This window comes from Lynx rufus, unplaced genomic scaffold (assembly GCF_022079265.1).
Source record: "Lynx rufus isolate CCGP_SWC_20201006 ecotype Redwood Valley unplaced genomic scaffold, mLynRuf1.p SCAF_6, whole genome shotgun sequence".
In the NCBI taxonomy this organism is placed as follows: domain Eukaryota; kingdom Metazoa; phylum Chordata; class Mammalia; order Carnivora; family Felidae; genus Lynx; species Lynx rufus.
In genome coordinates, this window is record NW_025814878.1 from 112,394,135 (window position 1) to 112,407,049 (window position 12,915).

The 12,915-nt window shown below is 50.4% G+C and overlaps 1 protein-coding gene across 2 annotated transcripts in view; it reads right to left on the reverse strand.

The window, feature by feature from the left end:
* Nucleotides 1-12,703, reverse strand: part of SCUBE3 (signal peptide, CUB domain and EGF like domain containing 3) — a 33,880-nt gene extending 21,177 nt beyond the window's left edge. For both annotated transcript variants that reach the window (XM_047102731.1, XM_047102730.1), the window contains exon 1: nt 12,619-12,703. In XM_047102731.1, the coding sequence (XP_046958687.1) occupies nt 12,619-12,703 (85 nt within the window). The remainder of the gene's footprint in view (nt 1-12,618) is intronic.
* Nucleotides 12,704-12,915: the final 212 nt, after the last annotated feature.

Sequence of the window (12,915 nt, forward strand, 5' to 3'; positions counted from 1 at the left end):
TTTACCTCACTTTGGAGCAGGCTTAGAGGGAGGGGGAAGAGAAGAGGCCTGGGGACAGTGGCCTCTGGAAAAGTGGCAGGGTCCAGCGGCCCTTGGTAATTGAGGGAGGAAGAAAGGAAGGAGAAGGGGCCACCTGAGAAATCCTCATCTGCCTCACAATTCTGCTTGAGACCAGGCCTGCTCCCACTTGCCCATCGTTGTGCGAAGAATCTTGAGAGGAAAGAAGTTCCATCCTGGAAGATTTCCCTCAGACCCTGTGCTGTCAACAGCAGAGGGACTGGGACCTGGCAGGGGCTGGTATCAGCAATCTGAAGCCTGATAAGTGGAGCCCTTGTGACTGTCCAGTTGACTCAGGCTCATCAGTCTGCCTCCCTGAACTCTTCCCTCTAACCCAAGGTGTTCCTCTTGCTCCTGACTCTCACTCTGGCACAAGGTGCTACTCTACTCACAGAGCTATGTTCAAGGAAGAAGCAGCCAAGATCTAGCAAAAAAGAGGATGGTTCTGAAAGGACCTAGGAAAGAGAATCATTGATCGTCTTTGCGCAAAAGATTCCAACTTCTGAGGCAATATTTTGGTGTACATAAAGCTGAGCTAAAATATGGCTAAATGTTGCATTCAGTTGACAATGTTTTATAGGGTGTTTTTGTGAAAGGTACTATACTGAAGGCCATGGAGGCTCAGCAGTGACTCGGCCCAGCCAAAAGGAGAGACAAATAAGTAATATGAAGCAGGGTGTGGTTGAGTGCCCCAAAGACATTAGAGAAAAGAGGAGGGGGTCCTCAACCCTGGCTACACATCATCAGAGTTAACTCCCTAGGAGATGCCCAGCACCATCCCCGGAGGTTCTGGTCAACTAGCCCTCAGTATTTTTCTAAAGCTCCCCAGGTGAGTCCAATGTGCAGCTAGGCCTGACCACCTCTATTAAAAGGAAGATCAGAGGAGGAAGAGATTACTTCTAGCTGTGAACTGGGAAACCCAAGTGTATAAGTAGCAATGTGCAAATAAAGAAATGGGATTTGAAATCAAGACAGTGCATGGGGTACCTGAGTGGCTCAGTTGGTTAAGCATCCTACTTCGGCTCAGGTCATGATCTGATGGTTTGTGGGTTGGAGCCCTGTGTTGGGCTCTGTGCTGACAGCTCAGAGCCTAGACCCTGCTTCAGATTCTGTGTCTTCCTCTCTCTCTCTGCTCTCCCCCACTCGTGCTCTCTGTTTCTTAAAAGTGAGTAAATATAAAAAAATTTTTTTTAAAGAAATCAAGACAGTGTAGAATTGCCTGGCTTTTGTTAAAATGCAGATTCTAAGGCCTTATCGCCAAGCTATGGAATCCAAATCCTTAAGGTGCTTGATTTATTTTTACTGAACCTGAATGAGTGAGTGGACCAGTAACTGCTCTCAATTTATAGACACCCATGAGCCCTAGCTTGAAACGGTTAATTGTCTTCTGTTTTCGTATTTCGAGAAGTACTTCAGGGGCAAGGACTGAGGCTTCCTGAGGCTAAGAAGAGAACTGGAATTTGGAAGAGTGCCCCCAAACACCCTGCCTCAAATCTTCTGAGCTTCTATTCAGCTCTGCAATCTACCTTCCAACTCTCTTCGACTGCTCTGCAGTCAGCCGTGCTGGGTGATTCTAACTGCCGTAACTCACACTCTTCACCTCATTCAGGCTCTGTAGTCATGGTGTCTGCCTACTGGCCCACCCTGGGAACTCATGGGAAACACCCTGGGAAAGAACAGAGAAGGGGGGCATGAAGACTAGTTCATAAGAGAGGGCAAGAAGGAGCTCTGTAGAAAGTAAGAGCCTGCATGGAGTATCAGTTGGTTCAACTGATGGAGAATAAATGGTACCAAGAAATGTACTCTCATAAATAGAGCCTAAGCTCTGGAACCAGTCAATCTCAGATTCAAATCCAGCTCTACCTCTCTAGGGAGGCTTTTCTGATTCTCTTATTTCTTTCTCTTCAAAATGGGGATAATACTGCTCATGAGAGTCTGCGAATACTTGATAAGCTAATTTGTGTAAAGTACCTAATAACATGGCTGGTAAATAATATGTTCCCAATGTAGAGAAGCTGGTTCTGACAACAGGTACCCTAGGACTATGCTGTCTATATGATGGTAGCCATGAGGCACATATGGCTGCTTAAATTTAAATTAATTTAAAATTCTGTTTATGAGTTGCATTAGGCCAAATGCTCAATAGCCATATGTGGCTAGTGGCCGCCATCAGTGGACAGCACTTCCAACATCACAGGAAGTCCTATTGGAGCACTGCTCTCAGAATTAAGAAGGGGTACTCTTAGGCCCGGGGGGATCAAAAAACTTCCTGAGAAGTGGGATTCAAGTAGAGTTTTGGAGGCTGGATAAACATTTGACAGTCAGAAGAAAGAGATTTCAAATGTGGCTAAATGTATGAAGAAAGACAAGGCACCCAGAGGTCCTGTCCTTATTGTCTGTCCCTGCATTTATACACACCCTCCATGGTGGGGAAAGTTTGGTGTGTTTTTTTTTTTTTTTTTTTAACTAATTCCAATGTTTGAATGGCCTAAGGCTTGGTTTATTTATTCTTATTGGGTCCCTGGAGGAGGGGGGACTGGATGATTGATCGCCCCCTCCTTGTGGTGACCCTTGTAAGTCTTCGAGGCTGGCATGGGGCACTGGACAATCCCAGTGGCTAATAATCATCCTGTCTGTCCTGCTTTGAGCCGTCTTCTGTTCTTGCCATCTCTTCCCCAGCAGCCAGCAGGGCAGTTTGGAACCCCATCTAGAAGCTCTCCCTCTGGGGCCATCTCAGAGGTACATGCCTATCTCTGAATCCCTGGGTGCTTCGCTGGAGTCTGCACCAGGCTCTCTGGGCTCTCAGTTCTTTCCTTTGCCTCCTGTTCCCTGCTAACTAGTACCAGAGTGCCCCCGGTGCTGATGGCAGCAAACCCAGGCTTCCTGGTAATGCCTTTAGACTCTTCCAGCACCTGGGCTTCTCCCACCATCCTACCCACAACCTCATCTCCCTGCTCAGAGTGCTTCTCCTTCTCCAGCAAAGAGTCTCTGCTCTGGAAGACTTTATCTCCTACCTACTCCCCCTACAACATCTAAGCCTTTTGCCCCCGTCCAAGCATTCACACACATCTCCTTCTTCACATTGGATATGCAGTCCTCCCTTTTCTAGCCATTCTGTTCCCAGCTTCCCAAATCTGGCTCAAAATGGTCTTCCCCAAAGCCCTTCCTGGTAAGCCCTATTCCTAAAGAGTTTCAGGTCCCAGAGGACTCTGTTTGCCTCGGCTCACTTACTGCCATTGCTAAGTTGCTCTGCTAATGCTGAATGCCGTCTCGTCTGGCATGTTCAACTTTCCTCACTTGGCTGGTTATTCACTGAGGACAGGACCCTTCAACCATTTGAATGGAATCTTTCGAAGCAGTTCAGGCCTAAAATAGAGCTCTGAAATAGGGCCCCAAATTATATCCAGTGTCTCCTCCTTTTGCCAGTCCATTCTTTCAGAGCTCCCTTCACCACATCTGCCCACCCACGATTTGTCCATGCAAGGAATCCCTTCAATACCCATGGGAATAGTCTCATTTCAGCTCTGAGGGTGCAAGTATTTTCTACCGACCTGACAAACAGTTGATGCTAGTTGGACATGGATTGGTTTAGACTGGTGATTCCCAACCCTGGCTACACACTGGGATTCCCTGGGGGCCTTTTTAAAAATGTGGATATCTAGGCACTCTTCTAGACCAGCTGCATCTGGATTTCCAGGGTGAGGCTGGGCTGCTGTCTGTCTTCCTTTCCCAACTCAGATAATGTGAATAGATCATTTGCCTGACCTGGGAAGACACTGGGGGCAGCAAGATGACAGAGTGTTTGAGAAAAGGGTTTCTGGAGTGATACTGTGTCAGTTCAAATGCCAGTTGTACCAGTGTCTGTGTGGTCCTGGGCCAGCTTCTGAACTTCCCTGCTCCTTTCTCTGTAAATGGGAATTATAATGATAGTGCCTCCTCATGGGGCTGCCATGAACATCAAATTAGTTAATACTAATCAAGTATTTAGCGCTGCAGCACAGGCATATAGTAAGTGCTCAAAAAGGTCCACCATTTTTATTCCTTCTCTCCAACTTTCTCCTCAGTATCATTTCTGAACCCATCTCTGCTCCTCCCTTCCCCTTATCGGAGCCCCATTTCAGGCCTGGTGTGGGGAAATGCGGCACCGAGAGAGCATGTGATGGTACAGGGAACTTTGGAGAGACACAGCCCTGAAGGTACCTTCTCCACCACCTGCCCCACCCATGCTGGAAGCTGCCCAAGATGGAGGATGAAGTATATAAGAGGCCAGTTTTAACCAAAAAGCTGCTCTCCACAATCCTTTGTGGTTGCTATCCATTTGTGCTTTTACCACCACCCCAGGTATGGGGCTGGATCAAAAGCTGAATTGGGGGAGAGTGGCAGCTGCAGAGATACTACAGATAAGACCTCCCTGCCTCACCCTCTCCTGGCATGAATGCATGGGTCTGTAACTGCAACAGCTTTCCCCAGCACCATCTGACATTTCTTCTGGATTTGCTTCAGCACCTAGCAGAAGGCTCCATAAACTCTGCTCAGTATGGGGAGGACGGGTGGGATATGGGGGTGGCGTACAAAGGAGGAGAGGGCAGACCAGAAAGGGTGGATTATCTGAACATAGGCAATCCTAAGATTCTCTTCTGAGGATGGGGAAGTATACCCCAAAAGGAAAGCAGGAGGACCCTCAAGGAAACACTTCATCTACTTCAAAATTTGGCCCAAGTCCAGCTCAAGAATAACAACAAATGGAAATGAGCAGAATGCAGGCTGCAGATAAGCAGACACCCCTAGGGAAAACCTACCCACCTTTATATTACTACAGTAGTTACCCTACCATTCACAGCAGCTGGGGGTAGTGTGGGCAGATTGGCTGGGCCCAGTGAGAAGGTCCAAAGCAGCCTGCCTGGGGTCCTAATGTGCCCACCTGACTGATACCCTTCTTGCCCAGGCCAGGTTGGCCCAGGGTATTTGGGCTTAGTGCAGGCTCTCTGATCTCCTGACCAATCACTTGTGATACCCTTGCATGCTGCCTTGTACCATTATTTAACTTTTATTTAGTTCACATGTATTACCTTCCTCCTGAAGCCTTCCTGAGGCTGTGGCTTCCGAATCTTTGAAAGCCACATGGCTGCTAGAAGGGAGTTGAACATATTCATTCAGCCACTCAACAAATAATTATTGGGCATTTGCAACATGCCAAACACTGTGCCAGGAGCTGGGCATCCAGCTGTGAACAAGACAGAGTAATATACTTGAGGCATTCAGCAAATATTTGTAAAACAGATGGGTGGATGTATCGGCGGATAGATGGATGGATTGGTGGGTAAGTGGATGAGTTCCATATTTGTGGCATCTTCTCTGTTCTGTGTTACTACAAGGAAAAAGCTTTTTATCTTCCTGTGACCCCCCCCTACTGTTCTAGGTGGAGAGCAGTCCTACGAAATTTATCTTAAATTAAGGGTAAGGGGATAGAAAACTCAGAGAAAGGAAGATACCCACTTAAAGGCATCCATTTGGTGATGCAGAGGCCAGAAGAGACTGGGACCAATGAATCCAGGGTATAGGAATAGGATCCATAGGCTCTCAGGGTCTTCAGATAGTATCTGGAGCTGCTCTGGTGTCTCTTCAGAACATCCTTATTCAATAGATGTTCTCCAGCCTCAGTGTTAACTAGCTCTTGATGACAGGGCACCAGGGTCTACTTGAGACCAGCATACTATTACTGCTCCTGGTTAGTTCTCTTAAACTTTCCTCCATGTTAAGTAACATCCAAAGCAGAACCACCTTTGGCCATGACACCCTAACCTGCAGCCTGCACACACATACCTGTATGTGTGTACATGTACCCTACCTCTAGATCAAAAGGGCAACTCGGGAAACTGGTGGAGCCTGGCTTCCTAGCTGTGGCTTCTCAGGCTGTCTTCCCGATTCGGAACTGGGTGGAGACTCTGTGACCTCAACTGGAGCCTGGGCCCATCCTCAGCCTGGGCAAAGTGTAGGCAGGGGCCAAGAAGGCCTGGAGAGAGTCCAGGAAATCATACAAATGACCCCAAGGAGAGGAGACAGAGCACTTTCTTCTTTTTATTAAAAAAAAAAAAAAAAAAAGTAGGCTTCCTCTTATACAAGCTTAGCCTACTCAGCTGAAGAGCCAGGAAAAGAACTTGGTGCCTCGTGACTGGAGGAGAGTGGGGCTGACCTGAGAGCCTTATCACCATCAAGAGGCCTTGATGAGTTTCTCTCTGAAGTTCCTACCACCTTATCCCTAAACTAGCTCCTTGCTCATCTGAATGTACCCCACATGGACAATAATTTTCTCCTTTTCAGTGTGGACAGATGAAACCAACCCTGAGTCAGAGGCCTTCAGAGGCTGGGTTGGTAGGGGATCCTAGGGGGAGGGAGGAAAGAATAGAACACTGGAGAGACGGGGGCAGGGAGGCAGGTGGTGGGCAAAGGCAGGTTCCAGTTTCATGATTTATCAGTCTGATCTCTTTAAACTGATGGAGAAAATAACGTAAACAACAATGATGTCAGGTGATGCATAATTAGGTGTGCAGTCGTTATTTCACGTGGTCCTCAAATGGTCCCGTCTCTCAGTACATAGATGGGGAACAAGCCCAGAGAGGGAAAGAGCAAATAGCTTGTGCAGAGCCAGACCCTGGGTTTTCTGACTCCTCATTCAGCACTTGCTCACTACGTGCTATTATCTATAAACACCTGAGGGAGTAATCCGTGCCTTAGTCATTGTGTCCCCCCCCACCCCCCAACCCTGCCCCAACTCAGCACATGGTTCAGCATGAAGCAAGCATCTGATACATAACCATGGAATGGCCTGGAACTGACATCTGGATGTTCCTGGTAGGAAATCAGCAGTAGGCATGTGGGTGTCCGGAGGCTTTGGGCATGGGGGTAGCTGGAGGGAGGGCAGGGCTGAGTGGTGGGCAAGGAAGGAGGGCAGTGCAGTATGGTAGGCACAGACAGATGTGCAATGAGGAAGGGGTGGGCAGTGCGGCAGAGGGCAGGTGTCTCCTGCCCTTGGATTCACTATGCTGGGCCAAGCAGCTGGTTAGAAACAAAAACAAACACCAGGGATACAGGTTCCTGCTGTTAACAGCTTCAAACCGCCAGAGGAAAACTCCAAATAAATATAATTAGAAACTTGTAAAAACGTCCTCTCTGTAAACTTGCTCCCCAGGGTCTAGCCTTTAAGCTCCCCCTTTCTTCCAGTCCCCCTGCCCCCCATGTCCACATATCCCAACACTCTACCCTCACCCAGGGACTCCTTAGATCTGTTTCCTTATTCTGGATCTTCCCTCCAGCCTAGCAGCTCCTACCCAGGTTTTCCCTCAGCTTGTCACCATCAATGACCAGATGTGGACAGCCCCTAGCTTGGGGCTCCAAAATCCAAACCCCACAGCTCTCTAGGGCTATGGTTACAGCCACAGGGAGACCATAGGTTAAGAGTGAGGGCCACAGTGCCCTATTTAGGAGTCATCTTTTCACCTATAGGGCCAAATCAGTGCATCCAATGGCAACTACAAAACAGTGCCTTGGTCTGAAAAGGAGAGAGTTGTCGAGGCTGGAGCAGAGTACAGAGGGCTAGTGTTGGAGCTGAGAATCTATGATGTAGGACCAAGAACTGGGGCCTAGGGGCCTTGCCCAGATAGTATTCAGTTCCCAGAATACAGACATTTCAGCTCCACTTTCCAATGTTGTTACACGCACGCTCAAACACACATTTGTTTTGTAGGGGCTGTTTTGAGGGGGAAATACTCTACTTAAAGACAGAGAGCTATCAGGTACTTGTGGCCCCAGGAAACTGAGGTGGAGCAAGAAGGGAGGAGTAGCCAAGTGACAGACTCAGGCAGGGAACAGTAGAGTAGGGTCCAGGGAAAAGAGGGCCTGAGTGTCAGGTGAGAAGCCTGCAGAGGCCTGGCTGCAGGACCAAGGCTTGCTATAGCGTCTTTTGCCTTCAGCAGGAAGGATCTCAATGAGATATGCAGAATCTCAGAGCTGAAAAGGACCCTACTGATAGTCTAGTCCATTTTACAAGTGAGGAAGAGAATTTCAGTTATTTCCTCAAAGGCCCCAGTCCTCAGGCTCTGCATCTACCAAAACCCACTGGCACCAAATGCCCCAGCACATGCCATTTGGAGCTGGCAGTACGTGGCATGGCAGGAGAATGGCCAGTCTGGTGACAGAGGGGCCAACGGGGGAGAGGGGAGGGTCTATGCCCCCTCTCAGCCCAGGTGACTGTCTCCTGTACCCCTCAAACATCCCTGGGTTGGCAATTGTATCACTTTCGCCCCAAGGACCAGCAGTCCCTGCTTCCAGACTCCTGTCTCATAACTGAGCCTGAAGAAGCTGTCCCCAGGTCTGGGCCTCTTGCGGGCACTGCCAGCCTCAGAGCAGCTCTGCAGTTTCCAGCCCTGACAGGGACTCTTTCTTACAAGTGGTCATGTGCTAGGGGTACGGGACGTCAAAGGAGGCCCACACTCTACACGCGGGGACCAGAATCGGGAGCAGGGACTGGGGTGAGTTCCGGCAGCGAGCCCCTCCACCTCCATCTTCTCAAGAGGGTCTGAAGCCATCCGTTCCCTTCCCCCACCCTCAATCCAAGGCACTGGACCAAGCCATTCCTCTTCTTTACTTCTCCAACGAAAACAAAACGCACACTGCCCCGCTTCCTTTTTCCTCTCACTGGAGCACTGCGCGCGCGCGCGCGCGCACACACACACACACACACACGCACGCGCGCGCGCACACACACACACACACACACACACACACACACCCTGAGTCATGCACACGCACGCTCGCACGCCCCAGTGAACGCACACCTCACATTCCCAAACTCACACCCAGGGCCAGCTCCTTTTACAACAGGTCGCAGCCGCTCACATCTCAAACCGGTTCTCATGCTCTCAGATTCCTGAAGGTTTCAGAAAACAATCTCATTTAGGGGTTGCTGATAACTTTCTTCTTTCTCTGCCTGTAGTAATTCTGGCCTCCGTGTCTTCTGTTCCCCTCTCTCATTCCACCCTGCAGACACTCCAGGAGATGAGGGGGAAGAAGTAGAGAAGTTCTTCCCTGGCCCCAGCCTTTCCCCACCACCCTGGGGGACATGTCACTGAGAGAGGAAAGGTCAAAGGGATTCCTGAGGAATTTCTAAGTAGTCCACCCCCCCTTCTCCACCCTTCTGGAAAAATGGGAGTAGGGGAGGAAGACAAGCTTAGAAGCAACTGATTGAAGATCAGGCTCCAAGAGTGGGGACTGACTCTCTCGCTCTCCCCAGTATGGCCTGGATGGGGCACGGGCAATAGCCGCTGCCGACGGGGCCACCCTCACCCGCTGACACGGTTATGGTTTTCATTTCATATTTTGGAGGGAGGGGCTAGGAGGAACAGTCCCCTCACTGTAAGAGCTGGCCACAGGAGCCTAGGGAAGCGGGGAGGAGAGGAAACAGCCACATTAAAGAGGAAGAGAGGGGTGGGGGAAAGAAAGAGAGAGACACACATACTCCCAGACAGAGACCCGGAGAGACGTACAGAGACAGAGAGACACTGTTTGCTGCCAGAGGAATGCTCTCAGTCCCAGGGATGGTGTTACTTGGAAATTCTAAATACAAGACTTTATCAAAAATTTATCCCTAATGAGAAGAGAAAACAACCAGGTAAACTAAACGGCCAGGCTGGCTCTCCTGAGCCAGCCCTGGGGACAAGTTTTCCCCGGGAGGCCAGGAGACCTTTTCATTCAGCTGTAACTTGAGCCCTAAGCAAGGATTAGGTCTTTTTAACCACTGCTGCACACCCCCCCCCCCAAAAAAAGCAAAGCAAATTAATGCTTTTAAGTTAACAATTATCTGGGTTATCCAGTCTGTCTACTTTAAAATACAGAGACAGGCACTTGAAAAACACTCAAAACCATGTACCCTCATGCTCACTCACTCATAGTCACACAAGCTTACCCACCCACTCAATCCACACACAGTTCTCAAAGATACTAAAGTGTACATATCCACGCTTAATAACCAAATCACAGTAGACACTGACACCCAACTACATCACCTGTGGGTGAGCATGGTAAACTTCCCTCTCACACACACACTCACCTGTATACTCAGGGCTTCCTTCCTTGTCTCTCCCCATCCTCCCCATCTCTTTCCACTTTGGTTCTTTGGGAGGATGGAATCTCTGGAGAAAAGGCGCTTAAGTATATAGTACCTGTACTCTACATATAAACACACACCCGCACACACATATACACACTACACCCAGAGGTATAATAACTGTGCAAGGTATTTGCCAAGAGTTTCTATAATTTAAAGAAACCCACTAGAGCTTCCTTTAAAAACATGTGGCATAAGGGCACACCTGCTGGCACTAGTGACACCTAGGAGATATGTTTGGGAGCAAGTGATGACCACAGCACTCCCATCTATGGGTAAGGCTGCTTGTCACTACTTGTCCTTCCTGTGGCACTGGCCTGCAGATTGGGGTCCAGAGATAGCCCTCTAACCCAACAGACCTGTTGTTAGGCAATCTCTGGCAGTCCAGGTTGATATATTTCCTGAATAGCAGCATCAAAGGTAGCTGAAATGACAAGTTTCCACTCTATGCCAGGCTAGACTCAGGGATCAGAAGGAAGGAAGATGCACAGCTAATTGCAGCCCAGTCAGAGTGAGTGTGGCCTGAATAGGAGATAAATAGTGAACAAAACTCTTAGTAAGTTCCTTGAGGGCAGGGGCCTCCACTCTGGCTGCATATCCCCACAGCACCCAGCAGGGTGTCTGATGAAAGAGGAAGCACCTCGGAGGGATTCTGAGTCCTTCTGTCCCTGAACAATGAGCTGATCTCCGCTTGGCACCTGTCCCTTCTAGGAGTCTCCATCAGCCCTGGGAACCCCCTTGAATATACTCTTTGCTCCCCCTTTTGCCCTCAGCCCCCCCCCCCCAGCCTCACTAGGCCACTACAGACACTGGCTCCAAGTTGAAAGAGGTCCTTATCTTGTCTCTAGATTACTCGAATGAAATCTGTTCCTTCCTTCAGACTAAACTCCCTAGCTAATTCCATGTTATGAGTAAGTCAGCACACACTACAAAAGCCAGCTTTGTTTATGAAAACACAAGCAAATCCACAGTGGGAGAGGGGCTGCTCCCAGGCTGGGGGTGGCAGTGGTCGTGGGCTGTCTGGAAGCAGGATGGGAGAAGAGGCAGTTTGGGGTGGGAAGGGGTGGGGGTGGGGTCTGGTCTGTGACAGCTGAGAATCTCTAGTACTCGGGTTCTGTTAAAGGACAGGTTGGAGGAGGAAGGGGGTGGTTGAAGAGGCAGTGTTTGGGAGAAGAGGATGGCATTGATATGGCACCTTCCTTTTAATGAAGTGGGAGCCTATCCAGTACACAGAGCAGCTTAAGGGCCAGGTGCTCAGTCTCCGGGGACACAGCGACCCGACTGCCAGAGACTCAGGCTTCCCCAACTCCCAAGTTCAACTTTCCCTTCTGGCTCAGCCACTTCCACACCCCAGCTTGGCTTCAGGAGCCCCTGGGACAATAGGCAGAATCATATCCTCCTCAGCAAAGCGTTGCCAGGAGGAATTTTCTTTTTGTCCATATAAATCTCTTCCTGGGTGAGGACATGATGGGGGAAGGGTGCAGCAAGAGGTCAAGGGGGAGGGGAGGCTGTCCCCAAGAGATCTGTAGCCCACCAGCCTGGTTTCTGCCAGCAAAGCCTTGGGACTGGCCAGGCAATGAGCCTGGGGTCAGGGATGGGGGCCGGAGGGCCTCCCTGTCTCTCTCTCTGTAATTCCTAGAGGGATCTGTCAGAGCTCCCCGGCCTGGAATTTTACTTTGTTATTTTAATGCAATTCTGACCTGGATTTAAATGGAATTGGAAACCCGAGGCCTTAATAAATAAATATTATGATAAGAAATGAAAGCCATGCAAGACGAAAGAGATTTCCCCCCAAAGAGGCAGAAAGCGACATTCTTGCTGGGAGCCAGTCAGAAATTTTCTTCTCTTCTTCAGCCCCTTACCATCCAGTGAGAGACGAGCTGGTTTTTCCAGAAAAAATCCTATTTTTCTTTAACATTTTTCTACTGATAAGACAACAACTTGGAAATTTTGTCTGACTTTGCATGAGGGCTGGGGGTGAGGGGAAGAAATACATGGCATGGCTGAAAAGTTTCATTCTCTCAGTCTCTCCAGGCCACAGCTTAAGTTTCTGGCAATGTCTGAGAAGAGAAGATTCTCTCTCAAACTTTTGGAGGACAGGAAGTCTTTCGAAGATGCTGGGGTGGCAATGAAGTCGGGAAGAATTCTGAGGTGCGTGGCGACTTCTGCCCAGGGTCCCCCAAACTTCTCACTGCTCCGTGTCGCTCCTGGCTCCTCCAGCCTTTCGCCCGGGACGCAGCGCCCAGAGGTTAGGTCCCCAGCCGGAGTGCGGGTGCACAGTGCTAGGCTCTGACAGCGGCACGCTCCCCAGCACCTGCCCTGCCCCTCGGAAATCGCACCCCCGCCCTCGGGCCCCGCAGCCCCCGAAGCCCCGCCGCCGCGCGCCCCTCCTTCCTTACCTTGCGCGGCTTTGCTGTGCTGGGCGGCGCGGGCGTGGACCAGCAGGACGAGCAGGCAGAGCCCGGGCACGCGCCCCGAGCCCATGGCTGGAGCTCCCGGGGGCCGGGCGGCCGGGGCCGGTCTCGCAGCCCCCGAAGGGCGGAAGCCGGCCGGGCCCCCGCGCGGCGGAGGGGGGAGGGGAGGGGGCGTCCCGCCGGGGCCGGACCGGGGGCTGCGGGAGCGGGGTGCGGACCGCGGTGCCCTCGGCGGGAGGCTCCCGATGCTGCCGGCTTCTCCCGGCCCGACGTCGGGGAGAG